At 34.4% G+C, this 15,604-nt stretch overlaps 1 protein-coding gene across 1 annotated transcript in view; it reads left to right on the top strand.

Annotated features, from left to right (window-relative positions):
• The window catches only part of LOC110116765, a 38,838-nt gene extending 23,572 nt beyond the window's left edge, over positions 1-15,266 (top strand). Inside the window, exons 4-7 of the mRNA XM_028693200.1 lie at positions 8,540-8,661; positions 14,220-14,293; positions 14,895-15,093; positions 15,235-15,266. Of these exons, the coding sequence (XP_028549033.1) occupies positions 8,540-8,661; positions 14,220-14,293; positions 14,895-15,093; positions 15,235-15,266 (427 nt within the window). The remainder of the gene's footprint in view (positions 1-8,539; positions 8,662-14,219; positions 14,294-14,894; positions 15,094-15,234) is intronic.
• The last annotated feature ends 338 nt before the right edge of the window (positions 15,267-15,604 follow it).

Genomic DNA, 15,604 nt, shown 5'->3' with positions numbered 1-15,604 from the left:
ATGAGTGCCTTCCACTTTGATTTTTCTGGAAATGGGTGAGTTACTTCTGGAACATGTTTCAAATTTTTTCTCCTTGAAGTGTCTGTTAATGTAACTTGATGTGTTTTCTTTTTCTCTTTGTTTAAGAGAAGAATCTAATGTTGATTAATTTTTCGTGATATTAAGTCATATTATATACAGTAAAAATTAGCTTTATATTATATTTTTTAGGATTTCTAAATCGCAAATATATGTCCCAATTCACTGTATTACTTTGCCTTACAAAAGAAACTTCTTCGCTTTCAGATAGATCACAGTCTTTCCACCTTCTTTGAATTTCATATATCTTATAATCACATTTACAATAAACTTATAATTTCTATAGTTAATTACAAGCTTTCAATGAATATGTTCATACAAATCATGCACATAAATGTAAATGCAATAAGATATGATGCTTGTAGGGTTAATTAAGAATTTTTATTTGCTTGCAAATGGATAGGCTATAGATAAAACTAAGAGGAAAAGTTTATTTAAAAAAAATAAATAAATTAGTAAGTCTTTGATTGCATAGAGACAAAGACAAATCAGACAAATACACAAATCTTCTTTCTTGTAAGTAACAAATCAATTTTAAGTTGCATGATTTCAAATCATTCAACTTAAACAAATAGACAAATAGACGTGCATACCATATGAACGAACAATTTTCTTAAAAATATTAATTCACATGGCTTAAAGATTAATGAACCGTTTGGGGCAGTTGCATTTGTTTCAAAAAATTGCAATATAACTATTGTTGGAAAAACAAATTTTTTGAAAGTTTCCATGAGTATTATAGATTTTATTTTTTTGAAGAAGTTGGATATTAAACTTCTTGCAACTACTGTACTATAGTAGATTTGATAATAAAAAATTACTTCTCACAATAATAATTTTTAAACTACAGCAATAAAATAGAAGTGTGACAACTATTTGGCTAGTAAAGCTGTGTAAAAGCTTCTCCAAACATACACTAATTGTAATTAAGCATTCACCTTTGAATTCCCCAGATAAACAAAGCCATAAATTTTGAGCTTTTTGAAGCAATAATCATTATTGATATATCCATTCATTTCTTGATGTATTTTGACTTTTTAATAAAATTCTATTTATGAATATGCAGATCATGAAATGAAAAAGCAAAACAAAAAATTGTCAGGGATAATATCAATAGATGTTTTCTTGAAAACTACATTCTTAGTTTATTCAATTGATTTAATAACTTCAATATGTATGACTAGACAACTTTTAGATTTTGGGATAGATAAAATTCTAATTGACGTTTGGGTTCAAATATGATCCAATTTAGTTTCTTATTTATATTTTGACTCATGTTTAATTTAGATTTCAACATAGAAATAAATTTTAATGAAGAGTAATATATATATTCTAGTGTAGGTTTTGGTGTAAAATTAGATTTAATTAAGTCATTCTATAATTGTAGATTTTTTTTTTACATCTCATTCATCTTTCAAAGATTAATCACGTGCTAAGGTTCTTTAATAGGATTATATTACATGCCACTAGTACTAGTGTAAAAAAAAAAAAGATGTATGCTTAAAAGGCTTTACGTTAGATGCATAAGATTTTTTTTTTTGCTTAGAATTATTGAGTAGAGTTTCAATAGTCCTAATAGGAGTGTGTGTGTGTGTGTGTATAACAAACTCCAAAACTCAACAACAAATCTAACGTTATTTGAAGTATTAAAATTTATTATGAAGTTGATCTTCATAATATAAAATTGACAAATATTATTATTTTAGTTTATGTTTCATACCAGCCTAATCTTTTTTTAAGCAACACTTCATCAAATAGTTTGTGCAAATTTCTTTTTTTTTTTGGTAAATTCCATTATTTTAAAATTAGTCGTGGTATACTTTTCAAAGAATTCTTCCAAATTATTTATCTAATCTAAACATACCATAAGATTACTATGCGTCTCAATCTATGTAGAAATAGTACTCTTAACTCTATAGTACTTATGCTGAACTTGTTTAGAATTATAGCTAAATTGATTTTTTTTTAATTTCTTTTATTTTGCTTGATATGTTGACTAATATTCATATTGAAGTACTAGATCTAGAAGACATTATGATATAATCTTAAGGTTTGATAATAAATTTGATATTGTATGTCTTAAAGTTCACTATTTTTAATGCATATCTAACATGTAAAATAGAAAATAATGCAACATATATGTCAAAAAATTCATAAGACAAGTTATTAATCCAAAATAACTATGAACTATAATTGATTAAAATAAAGAGAGGAGAAATCAATTTAGACGAAATATCTATTGTCTTATACATTTATACTATAAATTAAGTATCATAAAAGCTGCATAAATAATTGCGATTTTACACAATCCATAAAACTCCATACTATAGTAAATTTAACTAAACATAAATTCAACTAATAACAAAAAAATATAGAAATGGAAGACTGAGTAGAAGAAAATAAAGAAGGGAAATAGTCATAAACAAAGTTAGCCTTACTCTTGTAGAAGGAGATAAGTTATCTTGAAATTCTTCTGTTTAGAACTTGATCAAGGAATTAAGTTCTAGAAGGAGAAGGAATTGCACATCCAAATATAAATTTTATTCAGTATGCAATGATTTCTGTACATGCCTTAGACAACTGTTATCATTACAAAAATAGCAAGATGCAATTACCACCAACTAGACTTAAACCTGAGATGTTATAAATGCCTTGGACGTCACTGAAAGATAAGTAGCGGTGCATTTCAGTCCTGATAAGTGTACATAAAACTACAAGGAACCTCATTAAGCAAAATAGAAACTTGCAAGGAACTATGGTTATAATCACTAATAAAACCATATAGGAGCCACAGCTACAGTTCTACTAGAATTGCAAAGTTGTAGGAATAGGTGTTAAAGGAGCTGTAGATGCTTAATGAAACTGTCTACACCTCATTGCCATGGATGCTCACAATGACGATGGTGATATGATTACATGATGTGGTGTGACCTTATTATGATAGGGTTGGAGTGTTCGGCGATAGGGATGGAGGCTGAAGGTTGCTGGAGGGAGTAGACTGCAATCTTTGAGGCTTGGCATGTGAAGGAGGATGCTGAGCTTTGTGTGAAGAAGGTCGCGTGTGAAACAGGTTGTGTGAAGAAGCTTTCACGTGGAGGGCGTTGTGGAGAGAGAGGAGATCATGGAAGAAACTTCACATGCGAAGGCTTCATATATTGTTTGGATGCAAGTAAAGCTTTCATTAAGAGGGTGTTGTGAAGATGATCAACACGCATTGTATATTGGGAATTAATTTGATTTGGGCAAATTCCAAATGCACTAAAAATAAACTAATGGAGGAATTCTAATCCCTTATCAAAATTGATGTGAGACATATGCATGGAAACAAGAATTGCTTGGGGATTTTAATATAAGATTATTAAAACTTTGCTTGTTATAGAATTAATGCTTACCCAAGTTAGGCTTTCAGAATTATCAAGTCGAAATTACATAAGGCATGCGGTTACAACTAGATTAACGGGATGCTATCAATTTAACAACATAAAAATAGAGAGAGTAATGTTATGGCAAGAACAATAATCCACGACTAATAAATAGAACTCTTCACCTTGGGTCCCTCACTCACGCTCTTGTTGGTGGGGCTTTAATGGAGGAAGATTGAGAGAAAACCGTGCCACTAAGAGACAAATGGTACCCAAAGTCTAGTCCGTTGGAGAAGTAGCCGACGACGGGGAATCCACGGGATGACTAGTGAGCATCCAACGTCCGGGAAGAATGTGCTTGAGAGCGACTGGGAGGGTAGGAGATTTGGGGAAGAGTTCACCGTCGTTAAATTCTTAGATCTGATTTGAGGGCGAGGGAGAGGATCCGGAGTCCGGTGGTGAACTTGAAGACGTTCTGCGTGTGGACAGCCGTGTGGGATCTTGTGGGCAACCAATGAGAGCCTTCCGGATGGCGAATCAACACTAGAAAACTGCTAGAATCTTGGAACAACAGCTGTGATTCTCAGGACAACAAACATAGGGTTTTTGGAGAGCAGGGCTGCAACTCAACTTGCCAAAACCTCCTGGGAAGCAAACAGAACTTCAGGACAGCAGCTTTGCATGACCAGAAAATTCTAGACAGCAATTCGTATGTCCAGAAAATCATGGACAACACCTGGAGATGAGCAGGTAGTAGGGAGGAAGAGGGAAGGGGCTGCTTGAGCTAGGTGGGGCTTGGTGTGAGGATTAGAAATCTGAAATTAGATTTCAAGTTAAGTGGAATTGGAGGGAAAAATCTGAGGTTTTTATTTCAGATTTTATTAAAAGGGAAGTGGCCAATTTGAAATTCAAATTAACCCAATTAAGGGAGTGTGGGGCCGGCGATTACTAGAGGGATTTAGGGGCGGATTAAATGTTGCTTAGGTGGCAAAGTGGAGAGAGAAAGAAAGGAGGAGGGGGGCCAGCCATATGGGGGAGGAGATAGAGGGGTTTGGAATTAAACATGTGGGGACCACAAGGGGTTAATTAATTCTATTCAAATTTGAATTTTAATTTCAGAATTGATTGAATTTGAAATAACTCCCAAACAAATACTTGAAATTTCAATATCCTGACATTTGATTACTCTACACTCCTAATAATTAGAACCAAAAAACATTAAGAAGTTTTGATAATATATTATAGCCATAAAAATGTTTGATGAATAGCGTGAATTGCTTGAGAAGAATTTTATGTTTAGGATATTTGAAATGTAATTTACTATTGTGTATGATATTTATAGCATATTGAATGAGTTGATAAAAGTGAATCTTATATTTTAATTTCTATATGTTGTCCTAGCATTAATTTTTTTGACCTTAATGAATAGTCAAAATATTATGAAAACTTTTGGAACTTAGTCTTAACTAATTAAATTTCTTAGGTGAATATGAATGGTGTGATTTTATGTTTGAAGATCATAGAAGGTATTTTTCAAAACGAAATACATACATGATCTTCAAACATGAGTTCATGACTACCCATCCTCTTTATCATCTTAAAAACAAGTAACATGCACCATTTCATTAGTTTTCATGATGCTTAGATGCTTGAGTTTTTCTTGCTGTTTATAATATACATCATATAAAGTTAAATACATTCATGATCTTCAAGCTTAAGATCATGATCATCCAGCCCCTTTAATATCATTAAAACTAGTATACATAATTTCATTAATTTTCATGTGTTAAATTTTTTTCTTGGTAGATGTATATCATATGCAATGAGCTTTATTGTTGAAATAATGGCAAAATAAATTTTTATTGGGCGTTTTTAGGCCTTACTATAGCCATTTTTTGTCATACTTCATTAATGTTTTAATCTGTATGAAAAGTGATGAAACTCAAAACTTTAAATTTTTTCCATTTTATAAATGATTATGAAAAACTTATTTTATGTTTGAGGATTGTAAAAGGTTGCAAACTTACTCTCAGTTGTCATATCGATAGAATTTGAACTTCTGCTTATTCTAATATCAATGAAAGATATTCACTATATGCAGTCATATATACAGTATATATATTGTAAGTGCCACATTATACATTTGAATGGTATCAAGTGTTGAAAGCTTAACTTCTTGAAATATAACTAAAAAAATATCCATTGAAAATTTAAATGAAAAGATATTAACTCATGTTTGGAGGGAAATTATATTTATTGTGATTAACTCAAATGTATGAATCCTATAGAAGTAAATTATTCCATGAAGAGTGAGACTCAGATCACTTCCTATGGGAGCTTATAAATATGAAAAAGAATCAGTCCAATAACATTATATTTTTATGAATACAAGTAGATGCTTGAAGAGTTAGCAGCAATGCACATGCAGGGTGAATTTTAATCTATTTTTCAGAAGTTCTCATGACAAATATCATCTTAATATATGCTGATACACATATACGTCAAAAGTTTCAAAATGAATATGCTTAATTACAATAGCTAATTATTTATTCATTTGGTTGTAAAATTGTGAATACTAGAGGTTCATTTCTGGGAAAATAACTAGAATACGCTATAGGTGGTCTTAGTAAAATTAATCCACATGGAAGAAGGATGACTTGAGATTTTGTTATTTTTAGGGGTAATCTGATGGACCTGTCGATTTTATTGGGAGGGAATCTGGAAGTTTCTTGATCAAGAGGGATTTATTTAGGAAGGTTCTTAATCAAAGGGGGATATTTAGGAATGTTTACATTACAATTGGGAGGGAATTATTTAAGCAAGAGATCTAATTTAAATTCAAAATCTATGAGAGAATTATTTTGGGAAAATGAGGAGGAATTAAGGGGGGATTGTTTAGGAAAGTTTTATTTACAATTGGGAGGGAATTATGGGAGTCTATTTAAGGATAATAATAGGGTGATTTCAGATTATGTTTTGGGAGTTTGCTGAATTTAGTTTATTCTTAGGTTATTTGCACTTTAGTCGGCAGCTAGGGATTTGGGAGAACTGGATCTTCCTCTCCAATTGAAGATCCAATTGTATATTGTTGTTTTCTTTCATATAACTTATAATAAAAATAGTTTTGTGTGTTTTTCTTCCTAATTTCTTATTGTCATTCACTAATTTCGAGGAAATTGCATCCACTTCCTATCAAAGTAGTATCAGAGCACTTTTTGGGACCTATGATGGCAAGAACGTTGATGCCTTGGAAGAGCATCTAAATGAAAAAGTTTGCCAATTCAAATTAGAGTTTGAGGATATAATGACATCAATGGAGGAAAAGTTTTCCAACCTAGAAGGAATTATAAGGAAACTATTGGAGCTTCACACCCAACCGACTACATCGGAGGCGAGAGTACCTTTAATTGGACTGGAAAGTGGGGGAAACCCTAACATAGGGATGATGAGGGAGGATCGGGAGGTAGAAGTTTTGGGGGAAGAGGAGGAGATTCCGAGCCACTTCCAAGGAGGGGACAAGGTGAAGGAGTGGGATTTTTAATGGAGCTGAAAAGTTTGGAAGGAGAATAAAATAGGAAGAAGATAGAAGCACCAAACATGATTCAGCCACTCCTACAGTAGTATCGAGTGGTGCTCCAGCCAGTTCAGGGGTTTCCTCCACAGAAATGCGAGCATGCTATCATCTTGAAGGAAAGAGTTTCACCTATCAGTGTTCGTCTATACCGCCATCCCCAAATTCAGAAGGATGAGATCGAGAGATTGATTAGGGAGAAGGTGGAGAAAGGGATCATTTGGCTCAGTGTCTATCCATTTTTCAGTCTAGTGCTATTAGTCAATTGCTTCAGTAGCAGTTTTCGTCCAAGGTGGCACTTTGGGAGTGGAGTAATGATGGACCTGCCGATTTGATTGGGAGGAAATCAGGAAGTTTCCTAATCAAGAGGGAGCTGCTTAGAAAGGTTCTTAATTAAATGGGAATTATTTAGGAATATTTTAATTACAATTGGAAGGGAATTATTTAAGCAAGAGATCTAATTTGAATTCACATTCTAAGAGGGAATTATTTAGGGAAAAGGATGAGGAATTAAGGTGGATTGTTTAGGAAAGTTTTAATTACAATTTGGAGGGAATTAATTGGGGAAATAATTCTAATTTGAATTCAAATATAAAAGGGAATTATTTAAGGAAAGGGGCTGATTTGCACATTATGATTAATAACCAATCTTTTTTAAGAAGTTGTTTGGTTTGAAGTAAAATAAATATAAATATTCCAAATGCAGGAGTTTTGAAAATATTGATATTTGGTTTGAAGCAAAATAAATGCATTGTAAAATTTTGAAGTATTTGGAATGCACAATTTAGTTCATTTTCAATGTGTTTGAAATTCACCGGATTTAAAGCTTTGCTTATCGCTGACGGTTAGTTGTCATCTGTTGGTACCCTCCAACACTGGTGCCCCCCACTCAATGCAGCTTATTAGTTGCTATCGGCCACCATTATCATTAGGCTTTACACCACATTCATTTTATTTCAAAAAAAAAAAAAAGTAATCACCTGCATTTATTTTACACTCATTCAGACAACTCTAAACATTTCAATTACATTGCTTTTCTTTTACATTGTATTTCATCTTATTTTACATTCCTTATTTAGTAAAACAAAGTTTTTAATCAATTCAAAGCACAAGCTTTGGCAGCTAGCATGAAGACATAATTTGGATTCAAGGCTTTCTCCCACTATATGAATAAGTTTAATGGTTCTATAATATTTGGTTGATAGTGTTTTGCACATCTAAGTATGCATTTTTAATAAAGAGGAATATTCTGAAAACAATCTCGACAACTCGCATACAATATAGGCCATTTGTTTTGAATTAAATGATTATGATTATTTGTAGATGAGTATATATGTCTAGTTAAATTCCTTTCTTTTTATGCTAAAAATAGAATGATGAGATTTTTTTGGCTTTTAGTTTTGGTTTCTTACTTTCATATGTATTATACGCTATTTCCACATTTAGTTAATTTTGATTTTATGCCGGGCATAGGAGTGAATCTACTTTAGTTTAGCTTGTGACATGCTAGTGATATTGTGCTTTCCAGGGAAAGTGAAGGTGAGTTTCAATATGGAAACTATCGCAAGGAAGCTGATGACTTGCGTGCTGTGGTGCTAAATCTTTCGGAGAAAAAATTCAAAATCTGTGCTATTAGCGGGCATAGTAAAGGTTAGTAGCCAATCACATTATTGTATCCCACAATATGACTGTAATATATGGCTTTTTTTATTATATGTGGAGGATAAGACCTAAAGACAATTAAAACAGTTGATGGAAAGTTTCTAAATGTTTGTTCTTCTTATAATTATTCATATACAATAACTCCACTCATGAAAGGTACAAAGGTACATGCTAGTCAATTAATTTGTAAATTCATGTTGTTGCTTTATCCATTTACGCTTCTCATTGGAACATATGTACAATGAGCTTATAAATCCATAACAGCCTCTATTTTTTAAAAAAGGTTTTGAAATGCCCTTTACAAATTCTATTAAACTTGTCAAATGTCTGGGTTCTTAAAGTGACAGTTCATATTCAAATTTTAATTCTTGTTGGTCAATTTTTTTGACAAGAAGCTTCATTCTACTTTAAGCCCGTATCTTTTTTCTTTAGTCATGGGTGTTCTCACTAGACATTTGTAAGAGGTTGTACCCTTGTGTATGCTTTTTGCTGATGATATTCTTCTTGTTGATAAGACTAGAGAGGGAGTTGAAGATAAACTTGAATTATGGAGGTCAACCTTAAAATCTAAAGTTTTTCGTTTGAGTAGATTTAAAACTGAATATATGGAGTGTAATTTTAATAGTAATAGATCTAGTGGAGGGATTGTGACTTTGGGCAATCAAGTCATTAGTAAGAGTATACATTTTAGATATTTGGGTCTATTGTTTAGAGTGATGGTGAAATAGATGGGGATATTATCAGTAGAATTTAAGTTGGATGGTTGAAGTGGAGGAATGCATTGGGCCTATTGTGTGATAGAAAAATCCCCCTCAAACTTAAGGTAAAATTCTAAAAGATGGTGTTGAGATCTGCAATGCTTTATGTTTGTAGAATGTTGGCCATAAAAAGAGAAGCATAATATTAAGTTAAGTGTTGCAGAGATGAGGATGCTTAGGTGGATCATTGGCTTTACTCTTAGAGTCAGGATACGAAATGATCATATATGTGAAAAGGTTGGAGTAGCTCTTGGGGAAGATAAGATTAAAGAGAGTCGCCTTAGATGGTTTGGTCACATAAAACGATGGCGACGGCCTTCGGATGACCCGATTAGGAAAAGTAGATGTATTGGATTTGGCTTATGTTAAGAAAGGTAGAGGTAGACCTAAAAAGCTTGGTTAGAAAGTATTATAAATGCCTTTCTTTTTTAGATTTAAATGAGAATTAGACTCTTAACAGGACACAATGGAGAAAAATGATTCATATAGCTGACCCCACAGTGGGCTAAAGGCTTGATGTTGTTATTGCTAAAACTCAAAAACTATGCTTTTGGTATTTTGACTAACTAAAATTTTGCTTTAAATTTGAGCGCTCAGGAAAAATTACCCTTCTCCAAATGATATGTGAACTCATAAATAATTTTCTTTTAGGTAGATTGGGTTTTGTTAACTAGATTTTTTTTCATTTTGGATCAAGGTTTATTTAGATCTAAGGTTGAGACTTCTTAAGGATGTTATCCCCCATATTTATTTACCTTACATGATCGCTAGAGATCACTCCCAATTAAGTTAACTTGGATAATTGTTATGTTCATATTTAATATTTATGTTTAGATGTAGTTAATAGAGAATGGTCAAGGAAATAGATGTAAACACGATTAAAATCCAATTGTTATGTGAGGCAAACCTAACTTACAAATGTCAGATGTCTTCGAGTTGTAACGCCAAAGATACTCGATTAATAACCATGAGTTACCTCATCCTAGATATCTCGAGTAGATTGGGTGGAATTGTATGTTAAAGATGCACTTTTTTTATTGACTTCAACTTGTCCGCTGGCAAAGGGCATAGTATATCACCTTGATTGAATAGTTCAAAGGAGTGTAACGTTGCAAAGGGCATACTAGATGTACTTTTTAGATATGCTTTTGTATTTGCTTTATTACTTCATTCAGAAATTATGACTTCGAGAGTGAGATTTGATGGGATTTACTGCCTATAGGCTTTTTTATGTGATGGTGATCCTTTTGTGCCTTAATGCAACTGTTAAGGTGATCAAATTTTGTGAATTAAAAAATTTACATATGTATCAAGTTTGATTAGAATCATGAGGTTGATTGGTAATCATGAAGGTCAAACTTGGATCCTTGGCCATTCAACGGGATCAGTCGAGTGGATAATATATGATGTTGAGTAGTTATGTTTAGGAGTAGTATTGTGAAGTATATTTATGTGCATATGATTTGAGAAAATTCTCCTACAAATCTCATGACTCATTTGGATTATCTAGGGCTCGATTTTCCTTGACATAGGTTTAATAATTGTTTGAAAACCTTGATTGCTTTGACAGTTTTTTTCGCACTTATATGCATGTCAATGTACCAGCACAAAATTGATGTTAGTGGCATTTGAAACATATGGATTTGAGATTGCTTAGACCCTTGGACTCTGCATAGGATCAGATGGCGTCGTGACTTGCTTTTTAGATTGTACCAATATGTATCTAGATGGATTGGCATGTATATATCAAGAGTATTTACTATAATTATTTAGCTCGGTTTCTTTTGCACCTCAATCAACATAGCAAGACAATAGCTTGGTATCAAAGAGCTACTAGGAAAATGGTTTGGCCTCTCCTTCCTCATCACACCTTTATGGAAAACAGGAAACAAAAGGATGGAGAATTTGATGTGAAACCACTAGGAGTTACGATTATAAATTAAAAGAGAATTGTTTTAAGTTTTGCTCTTATAAGTTTATTTCGATCATGCAAGAGAGAGTTAAGAATTTGAATATTTTAACTTGTTTAGGCCAAAGATTAGCAATAGAGAATAACCACGACTATCCTTAAAAAAAATCAAAGTAATTTTAAATGCAAAGTACAAGTAGCATAATCCAACACTTAACAATGAGAGGTTCACCTCGAGGCCTTCTCACTCAACTACTTGTAGGCTTAGCGGAGAAAGGTGAGCCAAATGATGAAAGATATTATCACTACGAAGATGGCGCCGAAAAAAACTTTGTTGGTGGAGAGGTCGCCGGTGGAGATGGATGTAGTGGGTAGCAGTCGAGACTCCAATCGTAATTTGAAAATTGTCGATCGATGATGCTTGCAAGGATCGGGACGACTCGCTCCAAATATTCTTCCATGGTGGTGTCGTCTTCAAATCCCACGTCAAAACACGGAGATTTTAGGATATTGATGCTTCCGTCGGCGTTGAATACAAGACCCCACTCAAGCTCCGGATTCGCCATGCATGCTTGATGTTTGGGAATAATCCCAATATGAAAAGGGGAATGGGGGTGAAGAGGTGAGAGCAAGTGTGGTGTGCGAAGGCGGAGGAGGAGAGGAGAGGATGCGGCGGGATTTCTGCAGAGAGAGGTGAGGTCGGCGGGTACAAGGGAGGAGGCTAGGGTTTGGCGAAATTTGGTTTTGGAAATTATGGAAGGGATTACTCAAATATGAAATTTAATTTCAGTTTTGAGTAATTTATGAGGGAATTGACTTGAAATTTGAATTTCAAATCAATGGGAATTAATGCTTTGATTAGGGAATTAATGGGGAGCTTAATAGGGGGGAGGCCGGCGGTTTCAAGAGAGGAGAGGGAGGAGTTTTGCAAACAAATCCTGAAATAAATTTCAGGATTTGAAATTTCTGGAGGGAGTTTTATTTGAAATTAAATTTATAATTTCAAATTGATGGGGGATTAATGGAGCAATTAATGAGGGGGAGGCCTCGTAAGGCCGGCGGCATCAAGAGGGGAAGGAGAGGATGTGGAAGCAAATTACAAACCTTCCAAATTTGCTTGTGTGCATGAGGAGGTTTGATTACAAGATCCACTTTGATTCGAATTTCGAATTGTTTTGAATTTGAAAACTTTCCATATTTGGCATGACAAATTTGGAAATTTTCTTAACTCAAATAATTTGTATTTTCAAAATTCAAATCAGTGGGGAGTGGGGAAGAAGGCCGGCGGTGGAGGAGGTGGGATGGTTGGCGGCCAAGAGGAGTTAGGGTTGGCGGGTTGGAAAAAAGGCGAGGATAGGATGATGGGGGTAGACCACGAGTCACGGACTCTTCCAATGACTGGTGGGTATTGCTTTTCTCCCTCACCTTGGGCTCTCGTTCTCCTCTCTAACTCTCCACAAGAAGAAGAAGAAGAAAAGATAACCAAAACAAATTTCATTCAAAATATTCATTAACCATCATACAACACATGAGACCACTATATATAGGCCTCAACTCATAAAAAAAAAGAAAGTACGAAATTGCCCTATGGGCTACAATAACAAAGCAACTCCTCACAGGGGTAAAAATGGAAAAACTGCAAATGCTAAATAATACATCATGACATCGAAATCAAAAGTAGAGGCGCTGAATCGTGACCGTCGATCTGCGGTTTCGCCTGCGATAAACATGTCGGTAGCGTCTGTCGATGTCCTCATTAGAATTTTTTTATAACAGGGAAATTATCAGCATAGCTAGAAATTGTCAAAGTAGTTACCTTGGGCTGAACTTGGTTTACTAGTGGTTTGGTGGGAATAATGAATATAGAATGCTCACAATAGATCTTGATTACATGTATGGATGGATTTCTTTTGTTTTTTCTTTCTATTTGTTGATTTCTCTATTTCTATTTGTCTAAGTATCCTATTTTCTGCCATGCATGCATACAGAAAGTCATATCAATTTAGTTTTCTATGTTATTACCTTCAAATGCAAGATCATCAATATTGATGATAATCTAAAACTTGATAACTTCTTGATGAGCTAATTTGATCACTTTTTATGAAGATATGGCCGTTGATCAAAATTGATGAAGAAATAGATTACTTCTAATGCCCCTCACTTAAAGTTATACTTCTACATAAATTTTTTGAAATCATAATTGGTCATTTTTCTTTGCTTTATTAGTAATTTGTATTTAGAAAATATTAAAAAATTGGTATTTAAGAGAATTTGAATTAACTTGGACTTCTTAATAATAAGTCATGTCTCCTTAAGGAGACTTTTTTTACCTAGATTTTGAATATTATGATTTGATTTCTGAATTGAATGAAAATACTCTCTTAGTTCCTAACTTCTTTTCTCTTTCTTTTTCTCTACCCCTCTCATTCGTTCTTCTGTCTCTTCCTTCTACCTTGCTGCTAATCTATGCTTTCCTCTCTCTCTCTCTCTCTCTCTCTCTCTCTCTCTCTCTCTTTGTATTAATTGTGGTATCAGATCCTCATTACAGTTCTATTCCTTATCGTTGTCAGCTGATTTGTGATCCCATCACGTGCCTGTTTGAAGCCTCACCATTCCTCTGGAGTTACAGCCTCACTCTAAACCATGCCAGAACTACTCGTGCACTGTTGGTTTTCTATGTGGCTACTGTTGGTTCAGTGTTTAGTTCTCTTTTAACTGTTAATTGGGCTTTAAATCACCTCTTAGCTTGTTCCAGCTGGTACGGTTTTGTCAGTTGTTGGCTGGTGTTGGTGGGGCTGTACGTATTGTTGGCTGATGTATTAACGGACATTTATCTATTCTGGCGTTGGTATCTTTTACAATTGGGTTAATTGCTTCAGATGCCTTATTTTTAGTGGAGACGTGGGAATGGAATTTCAGCGACCGGGACTTGCTGTTTTCTCGTCCTGTGGCTGTATATTATAATTTCTGATTTGCACTGTTGTTGGAACCAGGAACTTCTTATCCACTGGAAATGAGAATTTGAAGTTGTTAACTTGTTTTTGCTGCTTGAGGCCAACATTTGAAAAAAAAAAACTAACATTTTCAACTCTTTTTTAATAGAAGGATCTCAAAGCATGTAAAATTTAGTCTTTTGTTTAATACACTTTCAAATTTCTTCTAAAATCTTCTATGTTTTTGGATTTGAATTTTTTGATTGCTGTGCAAGACTTGATAAAAAATTATGGGGGAGGCTCTTGTACAAGAATTTTTATTGCCTCAGGTTACCTGATGTAGAGATACATCAGGTAGCCTATAATATATCGCCACATGCTCTTACTCTTTACCGCGCGGCCCGACGACCCAACCCGGAACGAATATGCTCGGTATTTGCTAGGTATTGCTAGGTACTACTCGGTATTTGCTGGGTATTTGCTCGGTATTTGCGGCATTTCGTCGCGGGAATCGAATAGCTTGTTTTTGGTGAGGAAGAAGAGGGAATAGGCACCTTGGAGGGCCTCGCAGGCATCAACGATGTGGGAGATTAAAGGACGGGAGTTGGAGTTGGCGATAAGGTGGAGGATAACCTCAATGTCGGAGGAGGTGTTCAAGATGGAGCCGGAGTCTTCGAGACTGGCGCGGAGGGAGGAGTAGTTGACGAGATTGCCGTTGTGGGCGACGGCAAGTTGGCCGAAGCGGTAGCCTGCGAGGAAGGGCTGGACGTTGGCGAGGGAGGAGGCGGAACCGGCGGTGGAGTAGCGAACGTGGCAGATGGTAATACCGAGCAATACCGAGCAAATACCGATCAAATACCGAGCAATACCGAGCAAATACCGAGCAATTACCGATCAAATACCGAGCAATACCGAGCAAATACCGAGTAGTACCTAGCAATACCGAGCATATTCGTTTCAGGTTGGGTCGTCGGGCCACGCGGTAAAGAGTAAGAGCACGTGGCGATATATTATAGGCTACCTGATGTATCTTTACGTTAGGTAATCTGAGGCAATAAAAATTCCTTGTACAAACATGTGATATGGCTATTTTATTTGGTTACTTCTATCCTTAATTCTTTTTCATCTATATATTATATGATTAACTTTGTGCGTAATTGAGTTTTGTTCATATTTGCTACAATCTAATTTTATTTAGGTGGGTATGAATTCCATTTTTTGTGTGATTTTTATCCAATCATAGATTTTTTGCAAAATTTTTTATTTTTGCCTAAACTTCAAATTATTCTTTGGTTCAATTCTATATATTTTCAAGTTTTAATCTAAAGGAA

This window comes from Dendrobium catenatum, unplaced genomic scaffold (genome assembly GCF_001605985.2).
Source record: "Dendrobium catenatum unplaced genomic scaffold, ASM160598v2 fragScaff_scaffold_231, whole genome shotgun sequence".
NCBI lineage: Eukaryota > Viridiplantae > Streptophyta > Magnoliopsida > Asparagales > Orchidaceae > Dendrobium > Dendrobium catenatum.
The sequence above is the reverse complement of the archived record's forward strand: the minus strand, read 5'-3'. Positions and strand labels throughout refer to the sequence as shown.